This window comes from Chiloscyllium plagiosum, chromosome 40, assembly GCF_004010195.1.
Source record: "Chiloscyllium plagiosum isolate BGI_BamShark_2017 chromosome 40, ASM401019v2, whole genome shotgun sequence".
NCBI lineage: Eukaryota > Metazoa > Chordata > Chondrichthyes > Orectolobiformes > Hemiscylliidae > Chiloscyllium > Chiloscyllium plagiosum.
The window spans coordinates 23,976,510-23,995,017 of NC_057749.1; the positions used below are offsets into that span (position 1 = coordinate 23,976,510).

The 18,508-nt window shown below is 48.4% G+C and overlaps 1 protein-coding gene across 1 annotated transcript in view; it reads left to right on the forward strand.

The window, feature by feature from the left end:
- The window catches only part of tln2b (talin 2b), a 297,300-nt gene that overhangs the window by 182,268 nt on the left and 96,524 nt on the right, over positions 1 to 18,508 (forward strand). The window contains exons 19-24 of the mRNA XM_043680129.1: positions 2,378 to 2,545; positions 5,617 to 5,911; positions 7,799 to 7,965; positions 16,715 to 16,843; positions 17,153 to 17,266; positions 18,205 to 18,318. Coding sequence (XP_043536064.1) covers positions 2,378 to 2,545; positions 5,617 to 5,911; positions 7,799 to 7,965; positions 16,715 to 16,843; positions 17,153 to 17,266; positions 18,205 to 18,318 — 987 coding nt within the window. The remainder of the gene's footprint in view (positions 1 to 2,377; positions 2,546 to 5,616; positions 5,912 to 7,798; positions 7,966 to 16,714; positions 16,844 to 17,152; positions 17,267 to 18,204; positions 18,319 to 18,508) is intronic.

Here is an 18,508-nt window from a genome sequence, read left to right on the forward strand (position 1 = left end):
CTCCCACCCACCCCACCCTCACCCCCCAACTCGCACTCCTTCACCCCTCCCCCACTCACTTGCTCTCCTTCAGTATCACAGCCTCCTGAAATCTCAGTGCGGGGTCCTTTCCAAATCTGGCCTCTGCACTCTCCTTGATTGTAACTAGTGCACTGTTGATGGCCATTCCTTTATCTGCCGAGACTCTAACCTCTGAAATCTGTTTTTTAACAGGCTCTCAATTTTTTGCATTGAGAGAAATACACTGCATAATGCACACCTTGAGATTAATCAACGCACTGTTTCAGTCTGGCCCTCTGCACAGGAGCATAGATGAAATCCCAGTCCATGCCCACCACCTGAACATACTTAAACATCCAATTAATATCTAATGCAAAGGACCCTCTTGTGGTACAGTGGTATTGTCCCTACCCCTGAACCAGGAGGCCTGGGTTCAAGTCCCACCTGCTCCCAAGTTGTGTTATAACGTCCCTGAGCAGATTGATTGGAAAAATAGTTTAAATGAGAAGAAAGAAAAAGGGAAATATTTAATGTGTGTCCAGATCCTGGGGCTCTGAGGTGCAGATGTAGTGTCCCTGCCTCTGGGCCAGATGGATGTGAAAGCTGTGAAGGTGTGTCACAATACATTCAATCCCAGATGGCTTAAGAGATAGAAGTAGGCCATTCGGCCCATTGTTCCTGCATTAGCTGTTTTGCCAATGCAACCTCCTGCCTTTCCCCCATATTCCTGCACATCATTTCTATCCACACAATTGGCCAATGCCCCAACTGAACCTGCCTACACTCCATTTCCATGTTGACTTTATGAAAAATACTCCTCGATTCATTTATATCGTTAAAATTTACTACTTTGATCAGGTTTTGTCATCTGTCCTGACACCAGTATCGTGTGGATCAGGACCAAACTCTACAGCACTTCTGAGATGCACCATCTAACATTTTCTGACTGTGAAGGTGCTCGACAAATATAAATTATTATTAATGCTCAGTATTGGTAACCAGTTATCAATTTCTGCTAGTTCTTAGTGTTGTTAAACGATAATCCAACGGTATTAATGTTCAGAGTTTATTCACCAGTAATTAATTAATACAAATGATCAGTGTTGTTATTTAGTGATCTTTTAGTCTTACCACTCAGCGGTATTAACCAGTAAAGGTTAATCTTAATACTTAGTGTCATTATCAAGTAACCGGTTAGTGTTAAAACCGCATGTGTTAACCAATAATCAGCGTTTAGCGTTCATTAGCAGAGGAATTGAATTCAAGAATCGTGAGGTGATGTTGCAGCTGTACAGGACCTTGGTTAGGCCACATTTGGAGTACTGTGTGCAGTTCTGGTCACCTCACTTTAGGAAAGATGTGGAAGCTTTGGAGAGGGTGCAGAGGAGATTTACCAGGATGTTACCTGGAATGGAGAATAGGTCGTACGAGGATAGGTTGAGAGTGCTAGGCCTTTTCTCATTGGAACGGAGAAGGATGAGGGGTGACTCGATAAAGGTTTATAAGATGATCAGGGGAATAGATAGAGTAGACAGTCAGAGACTTTTTCCCCGGGGTAAGACAGAGTGTTACAAGGGGACATAAATTTAAGGTGAAGAGTGGAAAGAATAGGGGAGATGTCGGGGTAGGTTCTTTACCCAGAGAGTGCTGGGGGTATGGAATGCGCTGCCTGTGGGAGTGGCAGAGTCAGAATCATTGGTGACCTTTAAGCGGCAATTGGATAGGTACATGGATAGGTGCTTAAGCTAGGACAAATGTTCGGCACAACATCGTGGGCCGGAGGGCCTGTTCTGTGCTATATTGTTCTATCAGTTTGGGTCAGCCCCCAGTAATCAATTAGTGTTACCGCGCAGTATTGTTAACCAGTGACTGTTACTGCTCAGTGTTATTAACTAGTAACTGTTTATAGTTAATGCACATTGTTATTATCAAGTAATCAGTTACTGTTAAAGCTGAATGGTAACCAGTAATCAGTTAGTTTGATGTTCAGTGCGATTAATCAGTAATCGATCAGTGCATTGCTAACTAGTAATTGGCGAGTGTTAATGCTCCATGTTTGAAACAATTATCAATTGTGGTGATTAAGATACAATGCATGATCTCAAAAGCTCCTGTGGCACAGTGGTAGTGTCCCTACCTGTGAGCCAGGAAGCCCAGTTTGAGTCCCACGCGCTGCAGTTACTGTGTAATAACATTTAATGATAATTAACCTATCCCTTGTTTGACAATAGACCGTGTCCAGTAGCAGCCTCTAGTCTATGCCGTTTTTATTTCTCCCCATTCTGTGAACGCATGAAGTCAGGGTGAGGTTGTGGCCCAGGTCTAAGCAAAGCCCATGGCTGAGCCGCTTACCACCTTTGTCTCCCCCTTGTGGCAGGATGTGCTGATGAGCTTGGCCAAGGCGGTGGCCAATGCAGCCGCCATGTTGGTCCTGAAGGCGAAGAACGTGGCCCAAGTGGCGGAGGATACCGTGCTCCAAAACCGGGTGATCGCTGCTGCCACGCAGTGTGCCCTCTCCACCTCCCAGCTGGTCGCCTGTGCCAAGGTGAGTGCAGGGGCACGAGGAAAGATCCCAGACTTCCTCGTCACTGGGTCCCAGTGCTTCAGCGGGGATGCCTGTATTTTGCATCTTTGCAAGTGGGTTTGATTTACATCAAGGCTGTGAATTTGAATTTGAATTAATGCACTCACATGAATGCAGTGAAAAGTTTACTAGTCGCCACTTACGGCGCCATCCTGGGTACAAAATCTCGGTACAAGACAGAACAATAAAGAAAACAAAGTTTAAAAAGTTAAAGGTTACAGTCATAGAGTATGGAAACAGGCCCTTCGGCCCAAACTGGTCCATGCTGATCAGGGTGCGCATTCACCTTGTTCTAACTGCCCACATTGGCTCTATATCCCTCTAAACCCTTCCCAACCATGTACCTATCCAAATGTTTATTAAATGTTGCTATTGTACCTGCCTCAACCACTTTCTCTGGCAAGATTAGAGTGCTGCTGGAAAAGCACAGCAGGTCAGGCAGCATCCGTAGAGCAGGAAAATCAGCGTTTCAGGCAAAAACCCTTCATCAGGAATGGTTTTTGCCTGAAACATTGATTTTCCTGCTCCACAGATGCTGCCTGACCTGCTGTGCTTTTCCAGCACCACTCTAATCTTGACTCGAATCTCCAGCATCCACAGTACCTACTTCTGCCCACTTTCTCTGGTAGCCCATTCCCACTCTCTGCATGAAGAAATTGCCCCTCAGGTCCTTCTTAAATCTTTCCCCTCTCACCTTAAACCTATGCTCTCTAGTTTTCAGCTCCCTATCCCTGAGAGAAAAAGATTATATACATTCCATCCTATCTATGCCCCTCATGATTTCATACACCTCAGTAATGTCACCTCCTCATTCTCCTACATTCCAAGGAATAAAGTCCTATCCTGTCCAACCTCTCCCGAAAACTCAGGCCTGCTAGTCCTGGGAGAGAGTGGGGGCTGCAGGAGAATCAGGGTCAAAAACGGTGGTGCTGGAAAAGCACAGCAGGTCAGACAGCATCCGAGGGGCAGGAGAGTCGACGTTTCGGGCATAAGATTCCTGATGAAGATCTTATGCCCGAAACGTCGATTCTCCTGCTCCTCGGATGCTGCCTGACCTGCTGTGCTTTTCCAGCGCTACACTTTTCGACCCTACCAGTCCTGGCAACATCCTCGTCAATCTTCTTTGCACTCTGTCCAGTTTAACCATGTCTATCCTTACTAAACGTTGTGCTTACTTACAAAGTAGGAAAACAAAGGAACACAGTAAACAGTCCAACACCCAGTCTGTAAGTGCCTAGCCATGCTGGGCTCACTCTCCTCATGAGGGCTCGCTATCCCGCGAACCGACCCCAGCCTGCCCCTTCCCGCTCACGCCATTTGGTTGGTGCAGGGTGTTACATCCTGACCTTTGACATTTGGCTGCTGAGGTCAGGCCAACCCAATTGAAATGCGTGGAAACTTCATCCTTGGCTGGCTCGGGGACAAGCCGTATCCCAGGCAACCCAGAATATGGGCATAAATTGACTTTGTTAATCAGACAAGCCATGAGAAGTGAAAGGAAGGAGCATTGTTTACCCCCACCCCCACCCCCAACCATCGCCCTGTTGTAGGTCGACACATCCTTCCTGTGTTGGCTCACATTGTGATGACGCCCACCTAATACGTCTAACTTCAAAAGGACAGTGTCCATTCCTGAACTCTTGCACACCCCTTGTGTCAGGCAGAAGGTAAAGAAGCCTGATCACACCCACCAGCAGGCTCAGGAACAGCTTCTTCCCAGCCGTTATTAGACTGATGAATGGACTCTCTAGCCTCAATAAGCAATGTAACTTGCAGGCCCCTATCTAAGTCTTTTTGATCTGTACATCCTTGCTTATGTGATCTGTCCGTACTGCTCGTAAACAAAGCTTTTCACTGCACTTGGATACACATGACAATCAATCAATCAATCAACATGCTCATTTACTAAGGGTGAAAATTTATAGAATAATGGAAAAATACAGGTAAATGGGAAAGTTCATTCCAAGAAGGAGCTGAATGGGGAAAGGGTGATGGAGAGAAATGTTTGTCAATTGCGTGTCTGTCCATTATAGACACCGGAATTGATTCTGAGCATTAACTATGAGGAACAGTTGAGATGGGACCTTAACAGCAAAAATAAATGGGCTGAATGGGCTCTGCTGTGCTGGAAGATGCTATGGCATCTGATAGCTTGGGTCAGAGCTTTGTCTAATTGTTATGCTGGATGTGACTTGACTCTTATCAAATTGGTTTAGAGGGATATGGGCCAAATGCTGGCGCATGGAACTGGATTAATTTGGAGGAGGCACGGTGGCTCAGTGGTTAGCAATGCCTCACAGCGTCAGGGACCCGGGTTTGATTCCAGTCTCGGGTGACTGTCTGTGTGGAGTTTGCACATTCTCCCCGTGTCTGTGTGGGTTTCCGCTGGGTGCTCCGATTTCTTCCCACAATCCAAATTTGTGCAGGTCAGGTGGATTGGCCACGCTAAATTGCCCATAGTGGTAGAAGCATTAGTCAGGGGTAAATATGGGGAATGGGTCTGGGTGGGTTACTCTTCGGAGGGTCGGTGTGGACATGTTGGGCTGAAGGGCCTGTTTCCATACTGTAGGGAATCTAATCTAATCTACTCATATCACGTTAGCATGGGTGAATTAGAATCCCTGCGGTGTGGAAACAGGCCCCTCGGCCTAACAAGTCTACACTCACTCTCCGAAGAGTAATCCACCCAGACCCATTCCCCTACCCTCTTACTCTGCATTTACCCCTGACTAATGCACCTAACCCACACATCCCTGAACACTATGGGGCAATTCAGCATGACCAATTCACCCTAACCTGCACATCTTTAGACAATGGGAGGAAACCCACGCAGACACAGGTAGAATGTGCAAACTCCACACAAACAGTTGCCCGAGGCTGGAATCAAACCCAGGTCCCTGGCGCTGTGAGACAGCAATGCTCACCACTGAGCCACTATGCCGCCCCAGGGTCTGTTTGCATGCTGTACAACTCAATGACAGCTATTGGTATCGGTGTTCGGCAAATGACCAATCTTGTGTGTTCCGGTGCAGGTGGTCAGTCCGACCATCAGCTCGCCCGTGTGCCAGGAGCAGCTGGTGGAAGCCGGGAAGCTGGTGGACCGCTCGGTCGAGGGCTGTGTCAAAGCTTGCCAGGCGGCCACAGAGGACACAGAGCTCCTGAAGCAGGTCAGCGCCGCGGCCAGCGTGGTGAGCCAGGCCCTCAACGACCTCCTCCAGCACGTGCGCCAGTACGCCAGCAGGGGGGAGCCCATTGGGCGCTACGACCAGGCGACCGACACCATCATGACTGTGACCGAGAGCATCTTCAGCTCCATGGGCGATGCGGGTGAGTCGGGAGTAGCCTCGAGGGGCACACGCTGCGTCTGGGAAAACCATTAGCAGAAAAATGTTAATCTGCAATGAGCCCTTGCCAGTAGGTAGTAGGGTCTGGTGAGTGTCTTTACAACATATCTGTTAGGAGCAGGAGTAGGCCTCAGGCCTGGTACGCCATTTTGATAAGGTGCCTCTTCTTCAGAATCCTGAAGAGTTACACTAAACTCTAAACTCTGTTTCTGTCTCCACAGTCAACTGCAATGTTTCCGTAGCATGCTCTATTTGTTTCAGATTTCCAGCATCCGCAGTATTCTACTTTTTTTTAAAGATAATAATTATGCCTCCATCTATTAGTAGTAGACAAGCAAGAGGCCGGTAGAACACAGCAAGCCAGGCAGCATCAGGAGGTGGAGAAATCAACATTTCGGATGTAACCTTTCAGGAATGAAGAAGGGTTACATCTGAAACGTTGACCTCTCCATCTCCTGATGCTGCCTGGCTTGCTGTGTTCCTCCAGCCTCCTGCTTCTCGACTTTGGATTCCAGCCTCTGCAGTTTTGTTTTGTCTCTGTCGTACTGCCGGCAATGGAAATCCAGAATTATGTACATACTGAAGAGAGAGAGAGAGAGAGAGAGAGAGAGAGGAAGAGAGTTAACATTTCAGGTGGAAGACCGTTGACTTGAATGTTTCAAAGGAAGGATTTTGAAGCAATTTCAGGAGATATTTGAAAATGATCGTTTAACCTGTACTTTAGCCTGAAGAGAGTAATGCTGGATCGGTGATAGGTTTTCGGGTTTGTGGCAATTTAAATGAGGTCTCTTGCTATACGGAAAATGTCGAATACTGAAAAAGTAACGGGGACACCACTTTTCAACATTGGTATGGGAAGCATCAGGCAACTCACCATCAGCGTGGTTCAAAAATTGGGAAAACATTCAGCTGATCAGCCGCCTTTAGCATTTTGTTTAAAAAGGAGAGTGGATCCCTAGTTGATGAGGGAAGGTCCTGTGTGCTCAGAGTACTGGGAAGGCTGTCAGTAGGAGCTGGAGTAGGCCATTTGGCCCTTCAAGCCTGCTGTCCTGTTCATTATGGTCATCTGTCTCAACACCATTTTCCCTCTTGCTCCCCTTGTGGCCTTTACAAGCTCTTTCCTGGATATATTCAGTGACTTAGCTTCCACAGCCTCCTGCGGTAGAGAATTCCATGGGTTTGAGGCAAGACATTTTTCCTCATCTCAGTCCTAAATGGGCCACCACAGATACTGAGAGAGTGTCTGCCGGTTCAAGACTCCCTGACGGGGCACCTTGTCTGTTCACCCTGTTAAGAATTTTATACATTTCAATCAGATTCCCTCCCGTCCTTTTAAACTCTAGTGAATACAGGCCCAAGTCAAACCAATCTCTCCGTATAAAACAGTCGCGATGTCCCCAGTTTCAGGTGAGTGAACATCTGCTGTACTCCCTCTATGGCAAGTATATCCTTTCCCAGGTAGGGGGAAACCCCAGAGAAAGCTTGTTCAATTGGTAATTTCTAGGATGACGACAGGATTTTGGGGCAGATGGAGTGGACTATGCCAACCTCTTCATGGGATCTTCTCTGCTGCTGAGTTACAAGAATATTTTGGATCCAGATTTCCAAAAGGGTCAAATTGAAGGGTAGTTGGATCTTGAGAAGGATCCAGGAGCCAGGACAAGTGAATCTTGGATGGCGTAGAAATAATGGTGGAAGTGATTTGGTGGGCAGAGGGGGGAGCGATGCAGCAGCTCGCGAGCTGGGGGAGGGAGGCCAGTCGGGTTAATGAGGGGATTAGCGTGACTCTGGGTCGGTGAGAGGGTACACGGTCAACTGGGCTGGGCAGGGCAGAGTTGATTAACCGCGAATTGGCGTCTGTGGCCCACAGGGGAGATGGTTCGGCAAGCGCGAGTGCTGGCCCAGGCCACCTCGGATTTGGTGAACGCCATGAGGTCGGACGCAGAGGCAGAGAGCGATGTCGATAACTCCAAGAAGCTGCTAGCCGCTGCCAAGTTATTGGCTGATTCCACAGCGAGAATGGTGGAAGCTGCAAAGGTATTTAATTTCCTCTGAATCGGCGGAAATCTCAATCCAAACAGTCTCACTTTTTTTCATAATCATTAGCGGGATGAGGGTGCCGCTGGCTGGGTCAGCAATTATGGCCCATCTCCGAGTCAGAACGAAGGTCACATGTGGGCCAGACCAGGTAAGGATGGCAGTTTCCTTCCCTGAAGGACATCAGTGAACCAGATCATAAAATCACTACAGTGTGGAAGCAGGCCATTTGGCCCATGGAGTCAATACTGACCTTCTGAAGAGCATCCCACCCAAACCCATTACTCCTGTAATGCTGCATTTCCTGTGGCTATGCACATCTCTGGACATGGGAACCCAGAGGAAACCCATGCAAACATGGGGAGAACGTGCAAACAGACAATCGCCCGGGTCCCTGGCACTGTGAGGCAGCTATGCTAACCACTGAGCCACGGATGGATTTTTCCAATGATCAGCAGTGGCTTCACGGTCATCATTGGACTTTTAATTTTTATTCCACTGTCTGTCATGCCAGGATTCGAACCCAGGTCCCCAGAACATAACCTGGGTGTCTGGGTTAACAGTGCAGCGACAATACCATTAAGCTATCTCCTCCCACCGACAAACAAACTGATGTACTTTGCCTTAATTCCAGATATGGCTGTTCCAGCATATTCCCAGTAGGTATCCCAAATTCCACCCTCTTTAAACTCAATCTCACCCAAACCTTTGCTCTTCGAGCTCTCAACATGTCCAGATCCTTTATCACCTCGTGCTCACTAACCAACCCTGTCCTGGTTAGGACCGTAAAGCAGAGAAGTACATCCAGCCCAGTGAGGGGGTGCTCCCATTCAGTGAGATCATAGCCAATCTTATAATCCTGAAATCCACTTTTCCCCATCATCCGTGATTCCCTTGACTGACTAAAAACCTGTCTATCTCAGCTTTGAGTTTACTGAATGAGCCGGCTTCCACAGCTCTCTGCAGTAAAGAATTCCACAGATTCACTCCGCTCTGAGAGAAGGAATCCCTTTTTATCTCTATCCTTGAATGTACAAACCTTTATTCCCTCTCGTCCTCGACTTTCCCACCAGGGAAAACAACCTTTCTGCATGCACTCTATGGATTCACCTTTAGTGTTTTAGTAAGAATGTTTCTTTAATGTCCCCTTACGTGTTTCAGTAAGATCTGCTCTCATCCTTCGATACTCCAATGAGTACAGGCCCAACCTACTCAATCTGTCCTCATAAGACAGTCCTTTCACGTGGCTATCAGCCGAGTGAACCACAGGATCCCTACAGTGTGAAAACAGGCCCGTCGGCCTAACAAGTCCACACCAACCCTCCGAAGAGTAACCCACCCAGACCTATTTCCCTACCTTATTCCCCTACATTTACCCCTGACTAATACACCTAACCTACACATCCCTGAACACTATGGGCAACTTAGCGTAGCCATTTCACCCTAACCTGCACATCTTTGGATTGTGGAAGGAAACCGGAGCACTTGGAGGAAACCCACTGGGAGGATGAGCAAACTCCACACAGACAGTTGCCCGAGGCTGGAATCGAACCTGGGACCCTGGTGCTGTGAGGCAGCAGTGCTAACCACTGAACCACCGTGCCATTTCTCACTGAATTTCCTCCAATGTTAATATATCTTTCCTTTTTGTGGTTATTTAGCCTGCCCAAGGCTGGAATCGAACCTGGGACCCTGGTGCTGTGAGGCAGCAGTGCTAACCACCGTGCCATTTCTCACTGAATTTCCTCCAATGTTAATATATCTTTCCTTTTTGTGGTTATTTAGCCTGTTAATCACAGCCTTGCAGACATAATCTGATTTTCAGCAGTCTTGCTCAGGGTTGAATATGGTTGAGTTTGGTTTGTCATGTTTCCCCTGACTCCCAGAGTGTCTACAGTCTGCTGCCGAGCAAACTCATTGGATTTGATATGTTCTCAACTGTCGTTTACTGGGACTGACACAGAGGGCGGAGTTGCGGTCTAGTCAGAGTTGTTCTGTAAACATTACAAACGAATCTCCATGAGGAAAAAGAAAATGCAATTTGATCCAAAAAGCCAGACCCCCTTAGTTTCCAACTCCTGCTGTCTGCAGAACTGATAGATTGTGATATTGGACAAAAAAGCCAGTCGATACTCCAGGGACAGCTTTGAAATATGAATTCAATTCATCCGATACTTAATGAGCTGGTGCTTGAAGTTGGCTCGGTGACACTGAAACTGACTGCACGGCATGTCCTTCAAGGCCGGGTGACCCTACAGCCCTGCCCATTGACTGGGTGACCCTACAGCCCTGCCCATTGGCTGGGTAACCCTACAGCCCTGCCCATTGACTGGGTGACGCGACAGCCCTGCCCATTGGCTGGGTGACCCGACAGCCCTGCCCATTGGCTGGGTGATCCTACAACCCTGCCCATTGGCTGGGGATCCTACAGCCCTGCCCATTGGCTGGGAGATCCTACAGCCCTGCCCATTGGCTGGGTGATCCTACAGCCCTGCCCATTGGCTGGGTGATCCTGCAGCCCTGCCCATTGGCTGGGTGATCCTGCAGCCCTGCCCATTGGCTGGGTGATCCTACAGCCCTGCCCATTGGCTGGGTGATCCTACAGCCCTGCCCATTGGCTGGGTGACCCGACAGCCCTGCCCATTGGCTGGGTGACCCGACAGCCCTGCCCATTGGCTGGGTGACCCGACAGCCCTGCCCATTGGCTGGGTGACCCGACAGCCCTGCCCATTGGCTGGGTGACCCGACAGCCCTGCCCATTGGCTGGGTGACCCGACAGCCCTGCCCATTGGCTGGGTGACCCGACAGCCCTGCCCATTGGCTGGCCCTGCCCATTGACTGGGTGATCCTACAGCCCTGCCCATTGACTGGGTGATCCTACAGCCCTGCCCATTGACTGGGTGACTCTACAGCCCTGTCCATTGACTGGGTGACCCTACAGCCCTGTCCATTGACTGGGTGACCCTACAGCCCTGCTCATTGGCTGGGTGATCCTACAGCCCTGCCCATAGATTTATAATCCTACAGCCCTGCCCATTGACTGGGTGATCCTACAGCCCTGCCCATTGGCTGGGTGATCCTACAGCCCTGCCCATTGGCTGGGTGATCCTACAGCCCTGCCCATTGACTGGGTGATCCTACAGCCCTGTCCACTGGCTGGCACGTGATGCTTGCTGAACCTTGCCGCACTCCAGGAGAGAGGAGATTGGTACTGAGTATTGCCTTGCACAGATGGACAGATGTTCCGGTTCAGAGGGAGGCCATTTGACCATCGTGCCATACGAGCAGTTCACTTCCTGCCGTTCTCCCTGTAGCCCCCTTCACGTCCTTTTCCTTTTCAGAGCACCGCAGTCTAATTCCCTCTTTGAACGCATCGATTGAGCCTGCCTCCACCACACGCTCTCAGGCGACTCATTCCACATCTCAGCTGCTCCCTACGTTAGAAAAATGATTTCTCCCGCTCGTTGCTTTTGATTCTCTCGCCAAAGTAAAGGTGTGCCCTCCCTCATTCTCAGTCTTTCTGCCCTGTCTACCCCTCATGATTTCTGAGCGACTCGATCAAGTCTCTCCGTCTTCTGCAGACAGACAAATTCCGTGCTGTAGCTTCATGTTGGATTGTAGCCATTCTGCAGTTCTCATCGGGCAGATTCCGAGAGGAGCCGGGGCTGGTATCTGCTGTCCCGTGTCTTAAAATTGCCCTAGCTCTGAAGATGAGCTGTCACAGCTCGTTTGGTTTAGAGTGAAGCAGAGGCGAATAATGATTGAGGGAGCGAAGAGACCAGATGTGAGGTTGCTTCATGGTTCGCTGTTGCTGTGGTTGCAGGCGGGCTTTTGAACATCTGCACAAGTGCTAATGCGATGCGTTTCTGGGCTGGGTGATGGATGGAGAGTAGGACTGATACTAACCTCACACTTTGTAAGTGATCACTGACTTTAACTGAGCTGGCTACATCATTTATCTTTTAGCTGAGTTCCTTCGTCAGTGCTGATGTTTGAACCACCTTTAATATAGCAGGGGTCATTGAACAGAATAGAGGTGGCATAGTGGCTCTGTGGTTACCACTGCTTCCTCCCAGCACCAGGAACCCAGGTTCGATTCCAGCCTCAGGCAACTGTCTGTGTGGAATTTGCACATTCTCCCAGTGTCTGTGTGGGTTTCCACTGAGTGCTCCGATTTCCTCCCATCGTCCAAAGATGTGTGGCTTAGGTGAGTTGGCCATGCTAAATTGCCCATAGTGTTCAGGGATGTGTCGATTAGTTGCATTAGTCAGGCTTAAATGTGGAGTAAATAGAGTAGGGGAATGGGTCTGGTGGGTTACTCTTTGGAGGGTTGGTGCGGACTTGACGGGCCGAAGGGCCTGTTTCCACATTCAAGGGATTCTGTGATTCTATGAGGGAAGCTCAACAGCAGTTCATCAGAACAGCTGCCTGCAAACCCCCACCCTCATCTGTGGCCCCCTCATCCCCACAACGACTGCCCATGGGGCTGAAGGAAGTGCTCGCTCCTTTCCCTCCGTCATGGCTGAGTGCCCCAGCCGGGTTTTATCTTGGCAACGTTGCAAAGCGAAGGGGGCCATTCAGCCCCCTCCACTGTGCTGTGCTCATCAATCAGATCCCTGCCAATTTGGAGCAGAGCTCCAGCTGGGGAGGTGGTGGCATCGTACGTGTAATCCCAAATCTCTGGCTGGGAGCGCAGGTTTGAGGCCCACCACGGCAGACGGTGAAATTTGAATTCAACAAAAATCCTGAATTAAAATGGTATAATTGATGTCAGTGAAAGCGTATCTGTTAAAGTAGAGAGTTGAGACGGCCCCGGGAATCCCTTGTGGATTCAGACCTGTAAAGCCTCTCTCTAATGTCCTTTTGAACTCTCAAGTCAGAGTCTTGTAAGAGCAAAGATGTTTTTCTCTCTGTGTCTGCCCCACTTGCAAGGGGTAATAAGAATCCATTATAATTCACAGGATCTGACTGTTAATTACAAGGCTTTTAATAGTACCGAGTTTCGGTTCAGGGTCAGTATTAAACACTGTCATTAATTTCACAAGGGAACGGCCATGAATGTTATCACTTGGTGTCCTGTTCATACAGATTCACTGATGCTAAGGCAAATGTTCTTCATTGCCTTACAGCATCCTGTTATCACTTGGTGAGCACAGATGTCCCTATCTTCTGCATTCCTTGAGTTCCCCCCTTTTTCTGAGCCTACCTGCCTGTCTATTTTCTAGTGCAATAAATGTGTTCTATAATTGAACATTACATTTTAGTCTAAATGTTTAAAGACAAGTTTTAAGGCTATAGACTTTCTCATATCTGCTCTCGGGCCAACAAGTGACATAGCATTCGGATGTTGTGTGTTAACAGTTGTATTGAACTCCAAACGTTAACTCTGCTTTTCTCCGTGGGTGCTGCCAGACTTGTTGGCTTTCTCCAGCACTTTCTGCTTCTGTTTGCGATCTCCAGCATCCACAGCACTTCTGCTTTTTTTTTGCATCACGGGTCCATCCTGCAACCGTGTGATTTTTTTTTTGCCCTGTGAGGAAATTCTCCTTTCTCCAGCGGTCACCATTTTAACAGTGGTCACAAAGTCAGATCATCATTCTTGAGCTGTTCTGTGGGCTTTTGTTTGGGGTGGTGCAGTGGCTCAGTGGTTAGCACTGCTGCCTCACAGCACCAGGGGATCCAGGTTCGATTCCACCCTCGGGCAACTGTCTGTGTGGAGTTTGCGCATTCCCCCCGTGTCTGTGTGGGTTTCCTCTGGGCGCTCCAGTTTCCTCCCACAGTCCAAAGATGTGCAGGTCAGGTGAACTGGCCAAGTTAAACTGCCCATAGTGTTAGGTGCATTAGTCAGAGGGAAATGAGTATTGGTGGGTTGCTCTTCGGAGGGTCGGTGTGGACTTGTTGGGCCGAAGGGCCTGTTTCCACACTGCAGGGAATCGAATCTAATCTTTCAAGCGCATTTTTGTCCCGAAAGTGGACAATAATCCCTGTCCATCCCTTGAAATGCAAAAATACTTGAGAGGAAATTAAATTGCTTCTGTGGGACTTATTAAATAACTTGGTTCATTTCGAGAAAACAAAGCAAGGCTGACTCTCGGTTTAATTTGCTTTCTCAAAGTTCCCCAGACTTCTTGTTTTTGTTTGTATGCAAAGTCACCGAGGGAACTAAATTTCTCCTAATTGCAAATAAATTACTCGTTGCAAGGCCTTTTGCTCAAATTTGCAAGGCTTTGATATTTCGAGCAGCTTGCTTTCGAAGGAAAATCAAGATCTCTGTGGAAGAGTGTTCGGTTGTTTAGTTTGGCAGCTGGTGTGCTGTTACACTGCTTTGTGCAGAACTCAAGCAAAACCAGAGAGTCACTCAAGCAAGCTTGGCTCCAGTTTATTGTTGGCCAGAGTACAATGGCGTCAGGAATTTCTTTGGAATCCTATTGCTGGTTTCGTCAGTTTATCCTGTTTCCCTGTCATAGTGTCATACAACACGGAAACAGGGCCTTCAGCCCGTGCCGACCGTAATCCCAAACTAAACTGATCACACCTGTCTGTGCTTGGCAGGAATCCAAATGATGTCATTGATGTTAGTGAAAGGGTATCTGTTATTGGGACAACAAGTGACATAGCATTCAGATGTTGTGTATTAACAGTTGTATCGAACTCAAAATACTTCTACATATCCAGATACCTTTTAAACATTGTAACTATACCCGCATCCACCACTTCTTCTGGCAGTCCATTCCACATGCGAACACCCTCTGTGTAAAAAAAAAAATTGCACCTGGTGTCGTTTTAAAATCTTTCTCCTTTCGCCTTAAAAATATGCTCCCTTGTCTTGAAACCCCTCACCCCAGGGAAAAGACACATGCCTTTCAGCTTTTCAATCCTCCTCATAATTTTATAAACTGCTATCAGGTCACCTCACAACTTCCTACGCTCCAGTGCAAAAAGTCCCAGCCTACCCAGCCTTTCCTTATAACTCAAACCCTCCATTCCCAGCAACATCCTGGGAAATCTCTTCTGAATCCTCTCCAGTTTAATAACATCCTTCCTACAACAGGGTGACAGGAACTGGGCACAGTGCTCCAGAAGAGAGGTCACCAATGTCCTGTAAAACCTCAACACGATGCCCCAACTCCTACACGCAAAGGTCTGAGCAGTGAAGGCGAGTGTGCTAAATGCCTTCTTAATCCCCGTATCTACTTCAAAGAATTATGTACCTCGCTCCCTAGGGGGTCTCTTTTCTACAGCACTACCCAAGGCTCTACTTTTCATTGTATAAGTCTTGCCCTTGTTAGTTTTACCAAAATGCAATACCTCGCGTTTATCCAAATTCATCCATCGGCCACTGTTCAGCTCATTGACCCAATTGATCAAGATCTCCATGTAGTCTTAGATAACCTTCTTCACTGTTCACTATACCACCAATCTTGGTTAGAAATCACACAACACCAGGTTATAGTCCAACAGGTTTATTTGGAAGCACTAGCTTTCAGAGCGCTGCTCCTTTATCAGGTGGTTATGGCTTTTCCAGCAACGCACTCTAGAACCAGGGGTCACAGTCTCAGGAGACAGGGAAGGAATGAGATGAGGAAACATCGTGTCACTCGAAAGGCAACAAAACTGTGGAACTCTCTTTCACCGAAACCTGTGGAGGCTGAGCCACTGAATATCTTCAGGAAAGGGATCGATACTCTTGATGTGTGAAAATGTATGGAGGGAAAGCAGGAAAATGGCACTGAGGTAGAGGCTTAGCCATGATCACATTGATTCGCTGAGTAGGCTCGATGGGCTGAATGGCCTCCCCCAACTCCCAGTTTCTATGGATATGCCGAGTACCTCTTTCCTGAAAGCCTGTCTTGGGGCCTCACCAGACGAATGTTTGCCCTATTGTGGGAAGGATATTATTAAAGCTGGAGAGAATTTTCAGCAGAAATTTACCGGGCTGTTGCTGGAACTGGAGGGTTTGACTTATAAGGAGAGGCAGGATCAGCTGAGTCTTTTTCCCTGGAGTGTAGGGGGTTGACGGGTGACTTTATAGAGGTTTATAAAATCATGAGGGGTGTAGATAAAGTGAATGACAGGAGCCTTTTCCCTAAGGTGGGGGATTTCAAGACTAAAGGGCATAATTTTTTAAGGTGAGAGGACAAAGATATTAAAAAAGGCGTGAAGGACATTTTTTTTTGTACACAGAGTGGTTCGTGTGTGAAGTGAGCTTCCAGAAGATGCGGTGGATGTGGGTACAGTTAGAGCATTTCGATAAGTTTATGAATTGGCCATGCTAAATTGCCCATAGTGTTAGGTGCATTAGTCAGGGGGAATGGGTCTGGATGGGTTACTCTTCGAAGGGTCGGTGTGGACTGGTTGGGCCAAAGGGCCTGTTTCCATACTGTAGGGAATCTAATCTAATAGGAAAGGTTTGGAGGGATATAGGCCAACCGCAGGCAGGTGGGAGCAGTCTAGTTTGGGGATTATGGGTTAGCATGGACTGTTTGGGCCGAAGGGTCTGTTTCTGTGCTGTGTGACTTGATGACCACCCTTCAATGAGGGCAGCACGGATTTCGCAAACGAAATGGCCCAGCAGCAGTCCCTAATCGCAGGGCTGAGGTGATTTTCTGATATTTTCCTCCACGTTAGTGTGGGGCAGCTGCGTGCAGTTGAAGCTAGCCGGCTATACCAGCTGTGCCAACGGGGTCAGCCTCTCTCGTCCTCTCGCGCGTGACCCTCTGTGACCCCCCCCATCTCTCTTTCCTTAAAGGGTGCGGCAGCAAATCCAGAAAACCAGGACCAGCAGCAGAAACTGCGGGAGGCAGCGGAGGGCCTCCGCGTTGTCACCAACTCAGCAGCTCAGAACGCCATCAAAAAGAAGCTGATCAACCGGCTTGAGGTAACGCACCGCGGGTATCTTTCAGGTGGATTTATAAGCGGCCTCCTCCTGGCATTGGGTAACTGAGTGAAAGGGCGAGAGCCGCCGGAGCCAGTGTGTGAGGAAGCCATTCCATAAAGGATCAAACGCATTGAGGTTATCAATGGGGCCAGAGGCAGGGTCATCCCAACCCCCTCACTCACCAAATCGCCCGTGGCACCCAATTCAAATATTTCGTGTCCGGGTCAGTTGACCAGTAAAGCTTTGCAGGGCTCGGTGCATCTTTTTCTTGATCAGGATGTGTTTGTGTTTACTCTCTCCTTTGACCAGAATGCGGCCAAACAAGCTGCTGCCGCAGCCACGCAAACCATCGCTGCTTCGCAAAACGCCTCGTCGTCCAATAAGAACACAGCCGCCCATCAGCAACTGGTACAAAGCTGCAAGGTAAAGGAGCAATCCAGAGGGTCGGGTGTGAGTCCACCTCGGTTTCTCGCTCGGTTATTTCTTCTCTGGAAGGAGCGCTGGGACATCTCCCTCTTCAATTCCGATTGGACGACACAAAGGAAGCTGAGGGGTGACCTGATCTGGCGTATCCCGGGATGTTGAGGGAGGAAATTGCCGGGCCCCTTGCAGAAATACTTGTACAGAATATAACACCCGACTGAGGGGCAGGAAGAGTCCATAACTAGTTTTAAGGCAGAGGTAGACTGACTCTTCTTAACCAAAGAGGTTAAAGGTTATTGGAGGGTGGCAGATTTGAAGTTCCAGTCAGATCAATCGTGATCTGAATGAATGGTTGTACAGACTCAAAGGGCTGAATGGCCTACTTTGGTTGTTCATACATTGAAATGTTCTGAGGTGAACACTATGGAAATGGAAATATTCTTCATCACCCCTTCCTTGGTACATCCCCTTTTTGTCTTTTCCCTTTTTGTTTTGGGTTGATCTCCTTTATCATTAGTTGCCCCTTGAGAAGGTGGGGGTGAGCTGCCTTCTTGAACAGTTGCAGTCCACCTGCTGTGGGTTGACCCACAATGCCCTGAGGGAGTGGATTCCAGGATTTTGACCTAGCGACACTGAAGGAATGGCGATATATTTCCATGGCAGGATGGTGAGTGGCTTGGAGGGGAACTTGTAGGGGGTGGTGTTCCCATGTGTCTGCTGCCCTTGTCTTTCCAGATGGAAGTGGCCATGGGTTTGGAAGGTGCTATCTGCGGAGCCTTGGTGAGTGCTTGTAGATGGTACACACTCCTGCGATTGTGTCAGTTTTGAAGGTGGTAGTTGGAGCTATGAGCCAACTACAGAGATAGGGGGATAGTTTGCAGAGAAGCAGTTTGAGGAAGATCTCCTCACGTGCAATGTCTCCTATTTGCTTTCTCCAGGTTGTTGCTGATTATATTCCTCAGTTGGTGCAAGGTGTGCGAGGAAGTCAGGCAGAGCCTGAGAATCTTAATGCCCAACTCGCCTTGATTATTGCCAGCCAGAACTTCCTTCAGGTACGCCTGTGTCTGTCTGTCTGTCTGTGTCTGTGCGTGTGTATGTGTCTGTCGGTGTGTTTGTCTCTGCCTCTGTGTGTGTGTGTGTGTCTGTGAATATATGTGTCTATGTGTGTGTCTATGTCTGTGTGTGTCTGTCTATGTGTGTGTGTGTGTGTTGGTGTGTATATGTCTGTGTTTGCTGTTTGTG